Here is a 21869-nt window from a genome sequence, read left to right as displayed (position 1 = left end):
AAATAGACCAAAAGGCAGAGGAAAATCTAGTGTTGCTTTTTCTTTTTTTTTATTTATTGGAAAGTTGCGAATAGGCTGTGACATGCCTCGTCCTCATACAGTAGATCAGCTGTGAAGGGCTATGGATGCAGTCTCCAGTTATTTTACCCCGTCAGAGGCACAAATTCATAGAATGTCTGTTTTGAACTTTTTGTAAGATTTTAAACAAAATGGATTTCTATGCGCTGAACGAGACGTCTGCGTCCTCAGAGTGCGTCGGAGCGCAGAGTGATGCGTTACAGAACGGAACCGGTAACGGGAGCTTGGAGCCCGCAAACATCACCTGCGGTAACGCGTCCACTCTCCTCATACCACAGCGCGTGAAGCAGAAAGGTGAGCGGACATAGAGATAACTCAGTATTTACTATATGGGACAACGATGTGGTGGTAGAGCTGGGTAAACCTCCAGTCGGTGAGGCAAACAAAACTCAATTATATTTTCAGAATAGCAAATATAATAATTTCCCTAAAAAACCCTGTGCTCTTATGACTGTATTATTAGGCCTAGGATGTTTACTTTGAAATTAGGTCATTAAGATTAAGATGCCAGGCTAAAATGTGGGCAAACTCTGTAATGCAAATAAAAAGGTGAGTTTAAGTGGGTTTACCCTCCACTGCTTCCTTGCTTCTGAAAGACAGAATTTGTTCAACTTCTATTCATAATTAAATATAGGCTACAGTATCTTTTTTAAAAGGTTAAAATTAACCATTAAAGGAAATAGATGACTTAATATTGCAATCATTAAGTTTGATCAGAAGCTATATGATGGATCATTTTATATGAAATATTGTTAACTGACTGGTGAAATGGACCAAGTAAATAAATTATACATTATTTCAATCCCTGTTCATGATTGGGTATTTTCCTGTAGGGAATAGGGGTACAGACAGAGGGATCACAGAGAATCACAGAAAGTGTCACAGTCAGGAATCAAACCCTGACCACACAGGGGTTTTATCCATGGGTTGGACAGTTGGCTTCCTAGTGGTCTGTGCCACATGATTGTGTCGTGCCCTACCTCTCGGAAATTCAATTTACTGTATTTTTTACAAGCTGCTTCTGAACAATATGCCCTGCTGCTAGATTGAAGTAGCTACTTCAGCATATCACTTGCGCTCCTCCCAGTTCTGAGGCCAGCTGCTACTTTATCAATCAACACTTTCTATTTTGGTCCACCTTCATGCCTTAATGGTTGTTTGCCACTGTTTCCATGTGTTTATGGTGTGTGTGTGTGTGTGTTCACGCGCGCACATGTGTGAAAGAGAGAGCAGAGAGATTACATTCATTATGTATGTGAATGAGATGACTCAATATCACACACACCTTCTGAATGATATAATTCTCATTTCAATCATTGCCACTTTTACCTGCCACCTCTCTTATCTGCTGATGATTAGCAATGAAGCACACAGGCATGAGTATGTATATTATACTGCACAATAATTTTGACAAGACTTAAAGCACAAGCCCATACCCTTATGGACATTTGCAAGTACATGAATGACAGCTACAGACCAAGATTGCTGTGGTGAGAATTGCACCAGCATTGTAATTTTGGTTGCTTAATCCATAAAATTCCAACATTTCTTGGAATTTTGGTTGCTTAATTCATTTTTATGCTGCACTATTGAGTAAGTTATCGTTTCACCCACGCCCCATCTCTCTCACAGATCCTGTCACTGTGTGTCTTCTGTCTGGTTAGGCTTTTCACTGCCTTGTTACTCTCTATATTTAGCATGCCCATGGTATCTTCTTCTAACTGGACCGCACACACACACACCCTGCAAGAGAGCAATGAGGATGTCTAATTCTGTGCAGCTGCTGTCAACATTATCACTCACTCAGTCAGTCAGTCACTCAATCAATCAGTTGATTACTCTCCTGCCATATTCACTCTTCACTAATCATTCTTTCCCTCCAACTCCTTCTCTCTCTGTTTTAGTCCAGTCAGCTTGTGTTTACGGAGCTGAGAGTCGACTTGTGTCACATTCAGAGCAGATTCCCACTCGCATCCACAGCATCACTCACAGGCGACCGACTATAGTATATTTCTAGAATCCATAAAAATGTCCACATCTTACCTAGTGTGTTGTCGCGTGTGATTGTGCTCTCATATTGATTGTGTAATTTAGGGGTAATTCAGTTTGTTTTATTCCCCATTCAACAGTAGGAGGTAATTACGTTGGGAGATGATGAACTGCGACAAAAGTGGGGGTATCACTCGCTGGCAGGACCAAACCACTGCACCTCCTCTCCTCCCCCTCCCTCTCCCTCTTCACCAGGCTGCTCATTCCTGCCAAAAGACATTTAGACAAAAAAAACCCTCTATTTTCTATTTCTCTCACTCCCGCCGCCTCTTTCCGCACCCCACCTCTCCTGTTTGTGTACATCAACCCCCCCGTTTCCATCATTCACACCCTCTCATCACACTCCGCTGCGTGAGAGCCGAGGTGTTTAATACATGCCTGCCGCACCGAGCGGCCAGGATTGTCTTTTGTATTCTGAGTTTCCCGACTGAGAGCACCGGGGACTCGGTGGTTTCTGCTATGTGTTGTAGTCTGTCGGTCAACAGACAGAGGTCTCTCTCGCTGGCTCCATCAACTGCTGTGCGGAGCACTTTGGCTTAGTGGAGATATGACATTTACCATGCTGGATTAGCCACTAGCTCTGACATTTACCAATATCTCATTCAGACAGGAACAGAGCTGCATGGCTTTTCCTTGATAGATGCAGTGACACCAGGGCCAACTGGGATGGACACAGATTGTGTGTGTGTGTGTGTAAGAGAGAGAGAGAGAGCAATTCATAGTCAATAGATTTTCTGATTTATTTCAGGAGTAAAACAGATGAAACCTAAAATATTCATGGATTGTCACCGAACCTCATTATTAATTCAACTAGTGTTTCACTGCAATTCTAATAATGGCTTCAACCCTTGTAGTTAAAATTCACCCAATTTATTTTACTTTTCAAGTGCATATAATTCTTACCAATTAATCTGTTCAGGGGGCATTCACATTCAACACTTAACCGGCTGGTGAAATTATAATAACGATGTGCTGGACTTTTAACAAGAATTAAATTCTACAAGAGGTGGAAAAGTTTTAATGGCGTTTGCACAATTGAATTTTAACTGCTATGTAAAGTGTGTTTCTCTCTCCGTCCTTCTCTGAGCTCCACGTGAGTGGTTCTAATAAAGCAGACATCCTGTAGGTATGTGCACACCTCTGAGTGCTAGCATGTTTACTCTAATGCTAACTAGTGATGTCTAACCAAAGCCACACCGCCGTGGTCTCTCCTTCCCCCGACTTTCACTTGGACTGGCTTTACTAAAATGTTCACAACCCAAATTAGTTTGTCTCTTCTAGAACACTCTTGCAAGAACAACTTTAAAGATGATGAAGCACATCACAGTCATAACACAGCGTAGCATTGTAAAAAACTAGAGAAACTGCAGGCCTAGCTGTTTGAGTGTCTCTGTTACCGACAGTACTGCTTTATCAAATATGAAACATTCCTGTAAACCGAGGCCGCGTGCCAACGCTATTAATTTCAGGAAGTAAACAGTCTCGTTGAACATTGTATGCTTTTGTATCACAATGAATCGGCTGGCTGAATCTGTGGAATAGAAGACTACAGAAATACTATACTGTATCAAAATAATAATCAGAAAACTTAATCTTTGCTATGTATTGGCCATGGGATACTGGTCCAGCATTGGTAAGGAAGGTGATTAAGGAGATTGCCTCTGCTCTCCACATGGCTGGCAGGAGCAGCTATTGTAAATGCAGGCCTGAAGGAACTGGTAAATGTGCTCAGGGAGTTATCGCTGTTCCCTGCACAGCCAGCAAGCACACAGGAAAGCTAATTGGCTTCGATTAGGCTGAAGCTGGTGTAACATATTTCATTAGGCAGGGGAAGAATTAGAGAGAGAGAGGGAGAGAGGGAGAGAGAGAAAGACAGACAGACAAAAAGAGAGAGAGGAGAGGGAAGGAGAGGGTAACACAATTAAACAGTTCTTAGGTGCTGCCATTTCCCAGCACATTCTAATGAGGAAACCCTGATGTTCTGTCAGCTGAACAGAACACACTGTGTGAGAGCTCACAGCTTTTTATTTGTATGTGAGTGCGCAAGACAGATGGAGAGACAACATGTGTCATTAGATGGGGAGAGAATGTGTGTGTGTATCTGAGAGAGAGAGAGAGAGAGAGAGAGAGAGAGATTGATTGACTTACTGACTGACTGACCAAGCTGAGCTGGAACCCATCACTAGTCCTACTGATGATAGAAACTCCATTTCAGAGTGGTTGGACTCTGGATGCAGCCGCACTAAATCACTTCAGCGAAGTGTCCTCTTTCCACCATGAACTTTAATATCAGAGCCACACACCTGCCCATATGGATTTGGAGAAATCAAATCCTCCTTTTGAAGTTCCTCTTAAACTTCATGTGAGCTTTTGATTGGTGGTATGGATACAGATCGTAACAGCTCGACCTGCCCTGCCAAACAGATCGATGCAGCTCAGATTAAAGCCCGGCCGGCTGGGCACAATCCACAAAGTTACATCCCAGGTGGATTATGTCCACCTGGGATGTCAGGGGAGGACAGAGTCAGTGACAGCTTCAGTATTTGTGTGAACAAGAGTGACACAGACCGAGGGAAAGATGGATATTATATTTTGTCTATTATAAAGCCATTTTTGATGTTAAGAATAAATGATGTGTGGCTCCAATGATCCTTAAAGGATAATGTTTAGATGACTGATGAGCTGGAAGACATGAATGAATGATATTGTAATTACCCCTGATTCGTTTAGAATAAAACATTTAGATGGCCTGTGGGTGAAGAACAACTCTCCTTCCCTACTGTGGCACAAAATGAATAGCTGTTCTGCTCACACATTTTCAAGTGATAGAAAATGTCACCAGAAATGAGTCATACAGCTTGAAAATGTCCAACTGGATTGAGAATTCATTTCACTTATTTCACTTATCTCAACCCAGCGCCTAGGTTGTGGCTGTGGCTGGCCCGCCGCTTTGCTGCTGTTGTTGTTTAAAGCTTTCCACTTGTAATTGAGAGTGGAAGGAGAGGAAATGGAGACAGAAGAACCAGCAAGGAAGGCAAACCGCAGAAAATGCCTGAGATGGAAAAGGGGAGACATCAGGGGAGCCTATATCTATGTATGGCAGCACAAGAATATGCTGTAGCTTCAGAGGAAAGGAAGTGCACTGGAAGAGATAAAGAGAGTGTGGCTGTGGTTTTGAGGAGAGTAGACCAGGGTTCCCACACTCACTTGAACATCAAATTCAAGGACTTCAATGACTTCCAAGGTCTTGTGTGTTGAGATTCAGGACCTCAAAATTGGCATAATGGGGTAAGACATGACATTAGTAAAAATTAGACATTGTAGATGAAGTCTGTTTAATAAACATTGTTTTTCCCAGGATGGGAAGTGTTGATGATAGAATGGAGCAATATTTTAATTAAAATCTATAATCTTTTAAGGATTATGAAGGCCCATGATAGACCTTCTCTTTAATTTGCCAGTCCCTTTGAGGATATCTTTGATGGTATATGTGCAGGGGATTAAGGCCTGTGGATGTTTGGTTGCTCGTGCACATCTACAACTGTGTGAATGAAGTTTGTCTGTGTGTACGATACATTTGTGCCGTGTTGATCTGACGCACTTGGGAGTCTTTAATCCGCAGGGCACAGACGCAGTAGGCAACCTGTTTAGAGCATTGTGTCTCTGCAGGGGGGCGAGGTGAAGTCAAGGGAGAGGGCAGAGAGCAAAGGCTTTCCCAGGATATGGTCCAATGAAGCCCCTAATGGCTTAGGGCTCAGGCTTTGGGCTGCAGGTCCTGCATTTCAAGAGGCTGTCACAAGTTTATTCTGTGCTCTCCCTCGGTTCCTTTTCTGTACCATTAAAGACAAGATAGGTTAAAGGAGCAATTTAAATTCAGAGGCTGTATTTTACCCTGCGGCCTCACCAGGTATTCACACCACATCCACCTTGAGAAACTTGCCACTGGAAGGTCTATGTATGTCTGTTATTGACAGAGGCAAGCTAGATTGGTTGTTTCTTGGCAAGGAAAAGTTGAAAACCACTCAATTTGAGAAATCATTCAAATCAAATTAATTTTTTTTGCCTATGGCAGACCATTCAGTATTTGTGAATATGAATGCTCCTTTCATTCATAATGTTGAAGATGAGTGATTGGACAGGAATCACCCATTCAATCATGAGAGGCGAAGAGACTAATATCGTCAAGTCATACTGATGCAGTGAATAAGAAACTCACTTTGACATATTGTACAGGTTGGATCTGAACTCTTGCATCCAAGTAATCCTTATGCTGTGGCAGGTATTCCAAACCAGAAAATACACCCTGATCTCCAGAAAACCTTCCTGGATTCACCACAGTCACTTTTTTCTATCTTTTCCACTTCATTCATTGTTGAGCTGTACACTGGTGTGACATTTGAGATGAATGATGATGATGATGATAACATTCATTAGTCCTAGCAGGAAATTTAACTTGTACATCATCAACAACAGCATGACGATAATGGCAATACATCACAACACAATAATGAACAGCAACATATAAGACATCACATAAATATTCACAGGGAAGATTTGTTCAGCAGCTCTATGTTTTTTGGTATGAAGGTCCTGTTTGCTCTTGTTGTTCTGTATAGTGGGGGTCTGAGTTCATAGTTAGTGACCAGTGCAAACTCTTCTCACTAATTTTTGGGAGACAGCAGTGAATGCTCACCAATAAAGACTTTGCTCGGACATAGGAATAACATATTTCAAAGCTAAGGTTCAGATACATAACAGGAGGGAATGGTGTTCAAGTTAACTTTCAATTACTGCAAAAACTTTGAAAATGTGTTTGCTTTCAATTCATGGCCTACATTAGACCGACAGTCTAAACTAGCAATCTCTCATGCAGAAAAACAAATTGTTTGAAGAAATCACTGATGCTTTATATTATACACACACACGCACGCACACACACGCTCACGCACGGACACACACGGACACAAACACACAGAGGGAAGGTCTACAAGAGATTGTGTAGTTATACTCGGCACCACCATGCAGCTCCAGGCTGTTAGGATCAATACAGACACAGTGATAGTATTGATCATTATGTAGAACAGTGCTGATGAATTTGTTCCAACAGAACAAGGAGCTGTTAACAGATCTTCTCCCTAAATCACCCTCTTCCAGGCTTCCTCCAAGAGGCTTATAATGGGCCACACCATGGGCCTTATGAACACAGAATAATTTCTTCACTTTAGTAATCACAGACCCATCCAGCAGGCATCACCTTAGCACAATAACACACAGACTGTGATTGTATATTTACAGTGTAAATAAATGAGAAGCCAACAGTACCAACTGGTCCATGTAAGCTGCATGCAGAGTGTCATCTTTTTGCTAAACATCCCTTTGAGGACAAACATCTCAATAAAATCACTTAGGCGGTCCACTATACTTTTCTAGTTTAGTTATTGCCATAGTTCCTAAGTGTTACAGGGTCCACTTGATAGTTTGTTATCTCAGACACCGCTGGTCAGATGCATCTCACCGCTGTGTTTCAGCATTTTCAAACACTAATTGGCCCAAGGGGTGCGCGACTATTACAGGTCAAAACAAGGAGACAACATGTTTACTGTTGCCTTGTTCTGATGCATAATTTTACAGCAGCAAAAAGTTATGAGGTAAAATTGAATGGAAAATTTCCCCATGCGGGTGGGCATGGCAAAGAACACGTACTATCTTAAAGCAGAGGGCAAGGCTTCTGGTAATGGTCACTGTCATGTCCTTCCCTCTCCCCCAGTATGTGAAGTATAGTTCTTCTTATCTCCCTATTAATGTCTCTCCTTGTCTCTGCCATCTCTTCTCTATTACCCCCTACACCCCTGTCCTGTCCTGTCCTGTCCCGTACCAGATGAGGACCACACGCTACGGATCCTGCTCTACTCGCTCATCTTCTTTCTGAGTGTGTTTGGCAACCTGCTGATCATCGTAGTGCTGACAGTCAACAAGCGCATGCGCACCGTCACCAACACCTTCCTGCTGTCGCTGGCTGTCAGCGACCTGATGATGGCCATCTTCTGCATGCCCTTCACCCTCATCCCCAGCATCCTCAAGGACTTCATCTTCGGAGCTGCCATGTGCAAGATAGTGTCCTACCTCATGGGTGAGAGAGGGGAAGGGTGGTGAGGGAAAGGTGAATGGAGGGGAGAGGTGGAGGGTTGGAGAGGTGAGTGGAAGGGGAGGATGAAGGTCAGAGAGGGGGATTGGAGTGCAGGAGAGGTGAGAGATAGGATGGGAGGAGAGAGTGGAGAGGTGAGTGGAAGGGAAGGATGAAGGGTGAGAAAGGAAGATCACAAGGCAGGAAAAGAGGAAAAAAAAACTGGAGGTGAAGGATAGGGGTTAGAATGGAGATGAAGGGTTTCTTCTTTTATGCTCGTCATCATCCTCTAAATCCAGTTTTATACTTGGATTCAGATTTTACACTCAACAAATGTTAAAAAGGGAAACTCTATGAGTTGTATTCCATGACACTCTTCTCTAAAATTTGTTGGACCTAGTCTGTAAAATTGTTATTCTGTCAACCAAGGACTTCAGTTACCTACTATCCTTTAAAAAGTACCAAAATTTGTGCTGATTTTGTGCCACAAATTATTTCTAAGAGCAAGTGTCACTTTTTTCAAATGATCAAAATCTCACATTTGAGCAAGACTCTTCATAAATGGAATGGAAGAAATAGAATTAAAGAAAGAAAAAAACTAGAGTTAAAAAACCCCCACAGATCCCTAGATTTTCTCATGAAAGATTTTCAAGCTCCCCTGCACTTGAAAATGAAATCCTGCACTCATCAATGAAGCGATGGCATGGAATAAAATTGAAAACGTAGAGTGCATGAAAATGGAGAAGTAAATAGGTAAGGGAATCTCTGGAGTCAGAGACGGGGAGAATAACAACGGAGCGGCTAATATGAAATGGATGTTGAGAGACAGAGAAATGAAAAGATTATAACGAGAACAGGAAAATAGTGCAGGGACTCCAGCCAGAATGAAGACAGAGAGAGACGGCACCTCTTGAAAGAAATGCTGTCAGAGAATTGAGGAGAAAAGGTGGATTAAGTCGAACTAAACTACAGGTTCCACCGGTCTGTGCAGCAGGGAGAGCCATCATTAGGATGCACAGTGGAAAAGTGGGCAGGCCCATGGGGAGGGAGACTGTTGGCTGATTGTTCTTGGCTTCAGCTGGCCGTGCTCTCCAGCTGCTCCCTTAGGTCCAGACAGTGTATCGCATCACTGGGCCCTGGCTCTCTCTCCCGCTCCCTTACAAACAGACACACACACACACACACTTGCCACGCCAATACCCATCCACTATCTCTGCTTCTTACCGCCTCTCTCTTTCTTTCCCTATCTCACTCACACACACACACAGCCCTGTGTTTGTATTATATTCTAGCAGAGGATGTGGATTAGACAGGTAAAGAGTAATTTCCCCTGTCTTGCCCCTGTCAGGAGGGAGACGGGAGATCACATCACTGGCCCGGGCCAACATGATTTCCTCCACCACAAGAGCCTGATAAGCATCTCCTCCTCCCCTCCATGCATCACATTCATGCCTAACAGAGGCAGAGTGTGTAGGCACGTCTCCAGAGAGCGACACGTTTTGTTCTCTGTTTTGTTTGCCGATATTAAGTTGCAGATATACATTTGCATGTTATTATTTTTTTTGTAAGGTAGCTCTTGCATTCAGGAGCTCATAACTTTTGATTTTACACATAATAGAGATCTGATATCAGACAGCACCACCTATGTTTACTCATTTTTTAATCATCTCTGTTTTCTTCTCGTACAGGCATATCAGTGAGCATCTCCACGTTTAGCCTGGTTGCCATAGCGATTGAGCGCTACAGCGCCATCTGTAACCCTCTGAAGTCACGGGTGTGGCAGACCCGTTCCCATGCCTATCGGGTGATTGCCGCTACATGGGTGTTGGCCTTTGTCATCATGATCCCGTATCCAATAGTCAGCCACTTAAACTCTTACCAGCGGCCTGACAACACCACCGCACACCAGTGCCGCCACAGGTGGCCCCGCGCAAAGGCGGAGCAGACCTGGTGAGTGTTTTATTGGTCTGTTTGACAACCCAAAGCATTCCTAAACACAGTTTTACTACTGCGCTCGACATGACAGATAATGCAGTTAAAACGTTGATACTTAGATCCGCTGAAAGGATGAGGTGCTTGGTGAGCTTCTTTATGGAAGGACAACAAGCAGTTCACTAGTGTCATGAATTTCATTGGTGATAGATGTTTGCTTTCTCATTGCTTTGGCATAATCAATACAATTGCCAGGGTAACCCAGCGCACTACAGAACATAAAAATGCAACTTCACAGAAAACAAGTTTGTAGTCAGATGAACTCTCCTATCAAAGCGAATCATCAGTAAATCTTTTTTTTACTGTCCTGCACTTGGCTTCTGGACATTATGATGTTTGGAATCTAATAAACTTTAGATGAACTGCGTCTGTGTGTGAGAGATAGTCTGTGTACCTTACAACGAGGTATGCTGCACGCTCATTTACTTCCATGTTTGGACCTGGAGCCTTTTTGAGCAGCTCTCAGCTCCTGTCCGCTGGGCATTTCATGGAAACATCAGACATCAGCAGATGAAAAGACTGAGATGTTTCAGTGTGTTTTTGTCTTGTTTTGGAATTAGGATGGCACAGTCTTTGGGCTAATTTCTGTTGCTTGTTGCTTGTATGGTGCTTGTGCTTGTATTAATCTGTGCGTGTGTCTGTATGTGTGCATGTGTTAACGTGTACAGCCGTGTGTATGGGGGTATGTTGGGATATTTAACAAGGTGCCTCTCTTATGCATCTCTCCAAGGTACATTCTGCTGCTGCTGGTGCTGTTTGTGATTCCGGGGGTGGTGATGATTGTGGCCTACGGACTCATCTCCAGGGAACTTTACAGAGGCATCCAGTTTGAGATGGGCCTGAAGAAAGATTCAACTGGTGAGGACATGCACACTGATTGTGAAAAACATGAGGAAAATATTAGACTCTATCCTTCTAGTAGACCGACCAGGTCAATCCAGGTGAGAGCCATGATCCCTTATTGATTTCATCTAATGATTTCAGTCAAAGAAGGGAAGAGATGCAGACGAGGAGGAGCAGGCAGGGTAAAGAAGAATTTTTAAGCTTGAGACAATTGAGACTTGGATTTGGCAAAAGGGGGAACAACTCAATATTAGCAAGGTGGTCCGTCAGTATAGGCTAACATGCAGATACACACGAATAATCAGTAGTATTAATAATAATTAAGTAATAAGTGATTTAGATACTGTATAGAAGTGACTCTACATAAGTGTCAAATCAAGCTCTAAATTAATTTGCCCCTAATGTATTTTAATGTGTTTTGATTGCGATGCAATTGTTTGTTGCATTGAGTCACATTGTGTCTCTCAGTCTATGTCAGCGCACCACTATCTGGGACCCACCAGCCGGGCTCTAATGTTGGAATTTACATCCAGCTGACAGTTTTTATGAACTTCAACTGAATGATGATTTTCATTATAATCACATAGATTTCATTAGCGCTACAATCATGTAATGTGTGCAGGTTAAGTGTATCATAACCTTTTGTGGGCATGCGAGAGTGTGTCTGGGATGATATAGCAGCATGGAGTGTGTTTGCTGATGTTCCATTAGAGGATGGAATTGGCTGGCAGCTGCGGGCCTGGACATCACCATCTGTTTGGTCTCAGAGAGAAAAAGAGGGGGGTTGTCAGGTGATCCAAAAAAAAAGAGCTAGAGAGGGAAAAGGCAGGGAGTAAAAAAAATGGAACCAGAAAAAAATTGAACAATAAGGAAATAAATGAGTGTTTTTAAAACCCCCTGCTTTGAAATGTGTTATATTTTGTAATCCAGGAGGATTGGTCAGCAAATTGAGGATATCCTCTCTGCAAATGCCAGTTTCTGTTTATTTGTGCTTGCTTATGGTCTATTACTTTATCCAGTCTCCTCTCATTTGTGGAGAAGCCTTTCCTTAAAAACACAGCTGACTTTGGAGATGCAAAGCAACATGATTAAATGTGATTAATATATAGCAATTTTCCCTGAGGGATGATTACTGTGATTCAGCAATAACGGACTGTTTAGCTGAGTCACTGTTCTGCCCATTAAGGTGAGCAGCTGCCTTTTAAGAGGTACGATTCACTCAAAATCATTTCCTGTGAGACCTTAAGCAATTGCAATTTTAAGAAATGGAAAAGAACAAACCAGAGGCAAGAGGAAAATACAGTACATTCACAGTTGGGACCCGTGTGTGTGTGTGTGTGTGTGTATGAGAGAGCATTTGTGTGGATGTGCATTGATGTTTGTGTGTGCTCACGTATGTGTATGTGTGTTGCATGCATGCGTGTGTGTGCGTCATCACAGAGCTGTGGTGTTTTCTCTGATTTGTTTACCTCATGACCTTAGAAACTGAGCAACTGACCTCAATGTGTTTACGTCCCTGTGTCAGATAAATGTGTTACTACGGACGTGCTCCTCCACAGTCCTCCTTGCTTCAGAGATGAACTCTCTCCTGCCTCCCTCTGCTTTTCCATACACAGGAGTGAAGAACGGCCTGACCTCCACTGTGTCTAGCGGCAGCGATGACGGAGACGGTTGCTATGTTCACGTGGGCCAGCGGCCCCACTCGATGGAGATGTCCACCCTGGCCACCTCAGGCGGGGCGCCCAAGGCAGAGCGGCCGCGCAGCAACACGTCCGAGGCCAAGCTGGAGGCCAAGAAGCGAGTGATCCGCATGCTGGTGGTGATCGTCGTCCTCTTCTTCCTCTGCTGGATGCCGCTCTACTGCGCCAACACCTGGCGGGCCTTCGATGACATCTCCGCCAAGCATGCCCTCTCAGGAGCGCCCATCTCTTTCATCCATTTGTTGTGCTACACCTCCGCCTGCGTCAACCCCATCATTTACTGCTTCATGAACACGCGCTTCCGCAAAGCGCTGCTCGCCACTTTCTCCTGCTGCGCTGCGCCTTGCCGCCGCCGTCGTCGTGGGCTACGGGACAACGAGGAGGATGTTATGGCAACAGGAGCATCCATGTCCAAGTTCAGTTATACTACAGTCAGCACCATGGGAACCTGCTGAGAGAGATGGATGGAGGCACGACCCAGAGGAGACGGTTACTAAGGCAACGCAGCACCACACATCCTTTGTCTTTAGGCCAATCTGTACATGTAGGAACAGTAATGCACAGTGGAAAAACAGGCCACATGATGCAACATTAAAGGGAGGCAAAGAAAAGGCAAAATTATGTTGGGGCATATAATGAAAACCCAGTCCTGCTGTGTGAACACTTCCAAAGCTATATTCAAAAGCAAGAAAAAAGCAAGAAAAAAAACACTGGGTATACATTTATCTCTTGTCACAGTGGACCAAGGCAAATTGCTTGCTTATGTTTACTGTGGGGAAGTGATGTCTGGGAGGGCTGTGTGTGTGTGTGTGTGTGTGTGTGTGTGTGTGTGTGTGTGTGTGTGTGTGTGTGTGTGAGGATGTGCGTGGGAGTGGTGGGGGTTGTTGGATAGGGGTGTGTGTGTGTGTGGGGGGGGGGGGGCATTCTTGATAACTTACTAGTCATTATGTAGCTGTAGGAATAGGAAGACCATTTGCTATGTAATTTCTCAATTTTATTTTATAATTTGCTGTCACAGTTGCTAATGTTTATCTGTGTTGATGATGGTAATGGACTTGCCTTGTGGACTAAGTGCCTGCTTATAAATGCTATGTTCTATTTGTCTACTGTGGACTGCCTCATTCATCATAGACACTATAGTCATAGGCAACATTACGACATACGTTTTTAACTGGAGGGGTTTGGAAGTGGAGTTGAAAGACCAAGTTCAAAACAGCATCTTCTTCTAAACAAACTCATAGCCTTGCCTGAAAACTGGGAGTTTCCTCCAGATGGGAACTGATGAAGGGGATAGGAGTGGTGTGTCTGCTCTACACTGCTCCAGTGTTCATGGAAAACGACTCAATGGTATAAACAGCTTAGATGGAGTTGGTGACGCCTTGTGTTATTGATATGTGCTGTAAGCCGGCCTACATTGTGAGTTTTTAGAGCATAATTTTTCTGTGTATGCTGCAATGTTTGTTTGTCTTGTGGCCTTGCTTTTGTACACAGTACCAAATGTTAAAGGGATAACTTGACATTTAGAATTTTAGTGTGTTTCTTTGTCACACTAAGGGCAAAAATGTACTTTACTGATGAGATACTGTACTCAAGACCACCTTAGCTGAGTCTGAGTCAAGACTAAGACCAGAGCGAGTTGAGTCTTTTTTCAAGAACACAGTATTTAATTGGCGAGATAAGCCAACTAAATAATCAGTGTTGTAATCCAATCATACCATCCTTTTCATACCATAGAAATCTGTCTTTTTTTAATTTATTTTTTTGTGTTTGAAACTGATCTTCAGACAAAAACTGGACTCTAGTACAGCAGTTCTCCTGTTTTAATTGTTTCAACTCTAATGTGACATTTTTTTTGTCCACAATGTGAAAAGTATGTGAACAGTGCTTGGTGAAGAAAAACAAAATACTATTCAAAATACCGAGGTATCCCTTTGACTTCACCTTTGTTCTCATCATAGGCTAGTGCCATTGCAGGTCTGTGCTTTGTGTTCCTCCTATGGTGAGTTTAGACCAAATCAAGGACTTGCCATTTGTATATGGAATTTGTGGTATTGTATCTTATCCATAGAGGTGACTATATAAAAATTCAAGACAGATTTTTTTTTGTGTATAGAACAGTAAGCCCACTGCAGCCTTATGTTCCAATGGGAGCAACAGGGGGATCAAGTAATATGTGAATGAGTTCAGTGACTGACACAGAACTTTTTGTTTTCTGTGAGTTACTGAGCTCACCTTTCCAGGCTACAGAATGGTACCCAGGTTTTGCCTGGCTGTGCCTGACTCTCTGGCTCCTCTACTCGCCTGGCACTAATCGTGTTATGACCTGAACCCTGCCAGGCAGGACGGATGAGCATATTTCACTGAGTGCACCGCAGCATAATGCTGTCAGTGTCACAATAAGAGATGTATGGCCTGCTTCTGTGTGCACTTTTTGATGAACATAGATCTGCCTGCAGCATTTGAGAAGTCTAAAAAGCTTCTAAGGATTTATTGTGTCCACCATAATTCATTTTTATTGTGTTTCAATAGGAAATCATATTGATGCCTTACTGCAGGAGATTGACATGAGACAGAGAATTTGAACAGCTGAAACCTCCCTCTGTTGGCTCCATGCCTGGATGTGTTAAAGAAGTCATAAGATTAGCAACTGACAATCTGTTAAATTGGCGAGACTAGGACATTTTCCTTTGCTAATCAATAGTATCTCCTGCTCCCATTCCTGCCATGCACTGAGGGAACCCTGCCTTCAGACATGTTCACTGTAGTGAGGAGGGCAGAGTGACAGCGAGAGCCTTCCCCCGGCTTTCCTCTCGTCCCACCGTGCTGACTGAGCCCCTGCCATCCTCACAGCACCAGAGGCACACGTTCATCTGCCTGCCGACATTCACTGTCTCATTATTCTAGCCGCGCACCGCTGGCTACCACAGGGGCACTGGGCCTTTGTATGTATGGCTTTGATCTCAAATATGCATATAAAAAAAGAGTGATCACGATAGTGTGTTTCTAAAGACAATATTCTAGTCTTAAGACCTAATCTCAAGATCCCAGGGGTAGAATTTGTCTGCAGAATAACCTGGAAAAACAGACGTCTGCTGCCATTAATGGAGTTCTCACTACTAGTGTAAATACACACACACACACACACACACATGTACACACACACCAGAGTAAACAACAGGCAGGAGATATTTATGCGTCTGCTGGTAGCTTTTCCCAGCCTGTGGAATGCAGTAATGCAATCGTCTGTTTGTTATTGTTTATGGGTGAGGCTTGGAGAGATCTTTTCTAGAGAGCTGTGAGAGGCTGATTTCCCAGCGGTGTCACAGAGGCTGTTTGATGTTATGACTTGCCCCCCCAACCCTCTTCCTGCCACCACACACACACACACACACACACACACACACACACACATCCACATACACACATAGAGTACAAAATCCATCTTAAACCAGCTATTATTTCTCTTGCTGACAACCAATTACAAGCAATTGCCAATAAATCGTGCTCTCCCCACTTCACATGGTTCAATATTAATTCATGATGGCCATGCGCACCAAAGCTCGGTATAATAATGGTAATGGCAACAGAACTGGTAAGGGCTGGATCTCCAATGAGCATGGCACATTTAACATTCCACTGATACACAGAAAAATGTGAATATGTAACAACCGAGGGACTAAAGGTTACTGTTAATGCAGCATTCGGTCCCATATTTGAATAGGAGGGGGAAAAAAATAGTTCTATGCGTAGAAAAGGTCATTTTGGAATGAGAAAGGAATCACATTTGTCGCCGCAGAATGGCTTTGAAGGCATTCCATCACTCAAGACTGTCGGTGGTCACATCTTAAGTTTTATAATGGAGGAAAAGTCAGATTTACATTTATGTGTGAAATACATTATATTCATGGACCATGGGTTTAAGTGCAGATGCTTAGGCACATAACAGTAAAATACATGTTGTAAGGCACATACACACGGGACCTTACATTTAGCACACAGACTGTTTAAAGCACAACAAGACAGACACTTATCACACAAACAACACCCTGTAGAAGAGCTCACAAGTGTGATGGATAATGGGTAATAACTGTGTGTGAGTTGCTGAAAAAATTGATCAAGCTGTGTTTGGGGGGAGAGTCCTGGTGGCAATGGTAGGGTCATTGTCCAGCGGTATTCTAGTCCTGAGCCGGGGTGTGTGGAAGATCAGTCAAGGACGGCAGGCTCAGTATGGAGGACAGCTCATGGCAAAACACTGCAGAGGATGTTTCTTGGACAGGTGGTTGCCAGGGTAGGCAGGGTGTTCAATAAGAGAAAAGCTGATATTTGTAGAGCAAATTTGCCAGACTGGGCAGTGCAGCCAGGGAAATGCGTAAATGAGAAATGTGCTCAGCAGTGGTGAGGAGGGCAAAAAACTTTTAAATTGGTTGAACTATCTGAATGGCAAATAAAACCCCAGGCGAACTAAGGCGGGCAAAGACAAATAGGTCAGATTTCCGGTTGAATTCTAATTTTGATTTTGATCGTTAGCATTCCTTTCAGCTGGCCATTAAGGAGCAGGTAATTGATAATCAAACCTGTTTTAAAGGAGGAGATCCATCACTGACAGAGTAAGCCACATTGCTGTTCTATCACTTAATAATCCATTTGCTTGTAAAATGAAGAGCTCATTCTCTCACAACAAAGGCTTCCTTTCCCCTGACGATTCAGACTCAGAAACACAAAGAGTGTAACCTTTTTTTGCTGGCTTTCGCAAACATCTTTGTTGTTGACTGCTCAAAATGAGCAGAACTAACAGTGCACATGCTTGGCAAGTTGATATGGGAGCGATGTTTTAATTTCGTCTTCTGGGATGTAATATAATGAAGGCGTATTAGTCATTTCAGCTATCATATGAATATGATCCATGGAGTGCAGAAATAATTTTGTGGAACATTATGATGAGGATTGAAGGCAGTGCTGTCCGAAGGTTAAGCAGCCTCTTCCTGGGTACTGTCTCATTAGTGTTCGTGTTTACTGTCTCTCGGGTGGATTTGGGATTAGTAGAGCCATCTTGCTGTAAATGCCATTCAGAATACACAGGGACATGAGGGAATACTAGCCTTCTCCGGCAAACACACAAATATAAGCAGCATCCAGCCCATACTTGTCACATCATGCTCCTTAATAGACAAAACGTTAGACCAACAATCTTAAGTCTTACAAATTGAAATATTCTCCTGTATTGTTGCTTGGTGGTGCTCTGTAAAGGAGAGGTTTTATCTCATGTTTCAGCAATACATAGTAGAGTGCTACATTTCAAAGAGGTCGAGTAGAGTGTTTAGGCCGTAGGCTGGATAAGAGATGAACAGGGATGAGGGGTTAGAGAAGGAGAGGAGGGCACATTTAGATCTACTCGAATGGTCACAGTCGCCAGGCCACCATTGCCTTAAGTGTGCTTTGTGTGTATCTGTATGTCTATGTGTGCATGTGTGTGTGTCACTCATGCGTGTACATGTGTGTATACATGACTCACGTCTGTTTGAGGCAAACAGAGAGCTGGAGATGAAAGCATATGGCGAGGTTGTTTCCCTAAGGGATAGAAGACGGTCAATAGCAACCACTGCTGAATATTTTGAGGTTGCTCGAATGTGTGAATTGTTTGTAGATGAATGTGAATGAAACAGAGCTTCGTGCGAGTGTTGTCCTTTCTGAAACAGTCCTGAGACCTTTGAAAAAACAACGTCTGTGAAAGTATGTGATGTGGTTTTCGTGGTTACTGTCTATGATACTATCTTGACAAGTGTGTTTGTGCTGCTGCAACGCTGTAAGGCCCTAGGTGTTTACTTGTGGTTTGGAGTGTGTAGTTTTCCGTTCTGGCTTACGCTCTCGATGGGGGAGGTTCAACAGGTCTACCTCCCATGTGACAGTGCAGATTTATTGCTATTATGATTGTTGTTACAGCCACTATCCATTGTTTCTGACATGGCAGACAGGGGAGATGTGCTATCTCTCTGCATGAGGGTCATCCGGTTAGCAATTGGTCTTTGTATATTTCTCATACTGTACTTGTGTGAACATATTTTTGTGTGTGTGTGTGTGTGTGTGTGTGTCTGTGTGCATGACAGAGAGAGAGAGAGAGAGAGCGAGAGATATCCAGATTTTGTGCTGCTAGACTGGTTGGTGTGAAAATTGGTGTTCCTCATGTGTGACAGTTGCACATGGTTCTTTCTCTGTCTCACTGTGTGTGTGTCTTTGTCTCTCTCTTACACACACACACGTGCACATGCACACACACACAGTGTTTCAAATATGTATGTAAAACTGGCTACACCCAGCTGGGAGTGCTTTGCTTTTGCTTTTTTGTGTAATGTTATTCAATCTAAATAAAGTATCTTTGTCAACTATAACTAACTTTGAGCTTCTGTTGTAATTACCTTCGCCAAGGAGGTTATGTTTTTGGTGCCGTTTGTTTGTCTGTTTGTCTGTTAGCAGGATTACGGAAAACTACTGGCCCGATTTTCATGAAACTTCGTGGAAGGGTGTAGCATGGGCCAAGGAAGAACCCATTACATTTTGGAGCGGATCCGGATCCGACTCACGAACAAACAATAATAGCACGAACCTTGGCGGAGGTCTGCGCTCTCCGAGTGCCCTTCTAGTTCAAATTGTGTAATTCTTCCCCCCCTATTCAGGCACTTTTTGTGAATTTCAGAGTCAAAACATTTCCGGTAAACAGGCAAAAAACAACAACAAATGCATGCAGTCAGGCATGATCTGAGTCAGTCTGTAGTGACGTGTCTGGCTGACACTTCACCTCATCCAAGCACTTTTAGCCAAGTACAAGGCAATGCTGAAACTTGAGAAGGGAGAGTGCACAGGCATCGTCTCCCTAGCGTCCTGCTTACTTGGTAGTTCTGCTCAGAGTGGTCTTACTGGAACCTAAAGGCAAACTAATGTTGGCTTGTACTTACATGTAGACTCTTGACACAGCAACTTGGGCATAACTAAGATTCTACTTAAAGATCACTTGGAAATACAAAGAAGCATGCAATGAGACAAGATTGCATCATTTCACCAAACACAACAGTGAGTGTGTCCTTTAAAACACAAATCCTTTCCAAACAGCTTTGTGGCAGTTATAGATTTACATCTCTTGACTGTATTTTCAGTGTGATAGATGGCAGCGTGGCTGAGGAGGTACTCACTGACAATTGGATGTGATTTAGACGGTAAAGTTCTGTCAAGTGGATGACAGTATTGATTAACAGAGTACTTGCCATCAATACTGTGGCAGTGGCCAGGATTAGCACTGCTCCACTAATCCATGAATGTAGGAGGATTCAACTCAGAAATCAATGTGGCGTTACAAGGATTTCATCATTCCTACATGTGAATAGTGATACTGATCCTCACAGTCCCAAGTGAACAGAATCACAGCTTTGCAGCGCACTACTGTCTCTTTAAGGAAGACACAATATGTGTCTTGTTTAAAAAAGGAAGCACTTGAAGTACAGTGGCATCTTTGTACAGCAGGTTTTTCTGGTTACTAAGCAGCAGAAACCTCCACCACCTCCGCTAAAAGAAAAACAAATTGATCACTTGGACCATTAACATATCAAATTGATGGAACGTTATTGTGTGATTCAAAGCCGGTGATCCCTGGCACCTGGAGGGAGCCATTATACCACCAGGAAACAACAATGTCCTGCTGAACATCCTATAATCACCACCTCAAAGCAGTCAAAGCATGTAAGGTAAGGGAGGGTAGATTAGCTCAACACTCTTCTTTAAAAGGGGTCAGGACAGACAGAGATCACAGCAGATGAGAGAAATGTCCCTGTGTAATGACAGAGAAAACACAACCTCTGACCAAAATCACAGTTTCTCTTGCTCTGTCACACAGTTTGGGCTATATCTGATAACAACTGACAACACAGACACGCACGGGCACTCAGACACACAAACACATGCACACACAGATACATTAACACACATTCTCTTACTCCTACTTAAAAGTATATATAGAAGTCAAGGTCATGTGGGATTAGTGTGAGACAGAGTGAGGTGGGCCAATAGAAGAGATGGGAGGGGAAGCAAATCAACATTTTTATGATCTACATAACGCACTGGGATATCCCTTCCAACCTGCACCCGTCCGCCAAGAATAATACCTTCAGTGGAATCCCTCCCAGCTCATTGTGCTTGCAGATTGCTTCTGAGAGAGATGCATTTATCAGTGCTGCATTGCTTTGTCGTGTCACTGGATATCGGAGGACTTACGCCTGGCCTGCTGTACCACCACTATACCCAAATAAAACGTCAAGACTAAGCAATGATCTGCCATTGCCTGGCGCAGAGTTGTAATATTAGCCTGAGTCATGTTTCACACGGAAATGGTCCTGCCTGGGTGTTTGCGTTTGCTAGGGAGTGATAATGCATGTACTGCTGAGACTTTTTTGGCCCCTAATGTGCATCTATAATGTATGTGTTACTGTGGGTGATGAGATCACTCCTCAGTCTTGGAGACAGACAAATACAGGTGGATGTATTGTCGATATGGATGCTGATGCTTTCCACATAGAGTGGTCTACCCATGCAAGCACAGAAGCACACACTTGTATGAACTCATACACAAAGCAAAATGTCCCTATTGCCCAATAAGATCATGCATTATGTCTAGTATCAGTATTCATTTGGCCAAAAAAGATCAGGGCAGCAATGTTAATGTAACCCCTTTCTGAATGAGTTTTGGTTGGGTGAATTTGGGTGAATTATAAGTTGATTCCTGTATGGTGCTTCCACTGAGAATACTTAAACCTTTGAGCTTTAGTAAAATTAAATTAAGTATTTCTCTGACGTAGCAAAGCTCCCTCCATAAAGAAAACAATGTGCTCATGTCAACAGTGCAGTGGCTATTTACTACATACCACTGACTGTTTTACTGGTTAACTGATTTTATTGACACAGTAGGCCAGCACTTGATGTAACCCTGGTTCTCTGATAACATAGTGTGGTGTAGGAGAGTGCTCACTTGCAATCCAACCATGGAAGCTCCAATAATAATTCAGAGATAATTCAGTATGTTACCAGAGAGCTGGGGTTCC

At 43.2% G+C, this 21869-nt stretch overlaps 1 protein-coding gene across 1 annotated transcript; it reads left to right on the top strand.

The window, feature by feature from the left end:
- The first annotated feature begins 209 nt into the window (after nucleotides 1-209).
- cckbrb (cholecystokinin B receptor b) lies at nucleotides 210-13597 on the top strand. The gene is made up of 5 exons (XM_071532601.1): nucleotides 210-372; nucleotides 8006-8257; nucleotides 9940-10201; nucleotides 10974-11101; nucleotides 12703-13597. Exons 1-5 carry the CDS (start codon nucleotides 210-212, stop codon nucleotides 13239-13241), a joined length of 1344 nt encoding a protein of 447 aa, XP_071388702.1. The 3' UTR covers nucleotides 13242-13597.
- The last annotated feature ends 8272 nt before the right edge of the window (nucleotides 13598-21869 follow it).

Source organism: Centroberyx affinis, unplaced genomic scaffold, assembly GCF_046629955.1.
Source record: "Centroberyx affinis isolate AG114_WGS23_722 - 3 ecotype Tasmania unplaced genomic scaffold, CSIRO-AGI_Caff_v1 ptg002220l_1, whole genome shotgun sequence".
Lineage (NCBI taxonomy): Eukaryota > Metazoa > Chordata > Actinopteri > Beryciformes > Berycidae > Centroberyx > Centroberyx affinis.
Note: the sequence above shows the minus strand (reverse complement) of the source record. Positions and strands in the feature narration are given on the sequence as shown.

Excerpts from the sequence above, each read along its gene's own strand:
- cckbrb (XM_071532601.1), top strand. The coding sequence starts at position 210 with ATGGATTTCTATGCGCTGAACGAGACGTCTGCGTCCTCAGAGTGCGTC. Across the intron at positions 373-8,005 it reads ACAGCGCGTGAAGCAGAAAG|ATGAGGACCACACGCTACGG; the intron begins GTGAGCGGACAT and ends GTCCCGTACCAG. Across the intron at positions 10,202-10,973 it reads GCAAAGGCGGAGCAGACCTG|GTACATTCTGCTGCTGCTGG; the intron begins GTGAGTGTTTTA and ends CATCTCTCCAAG.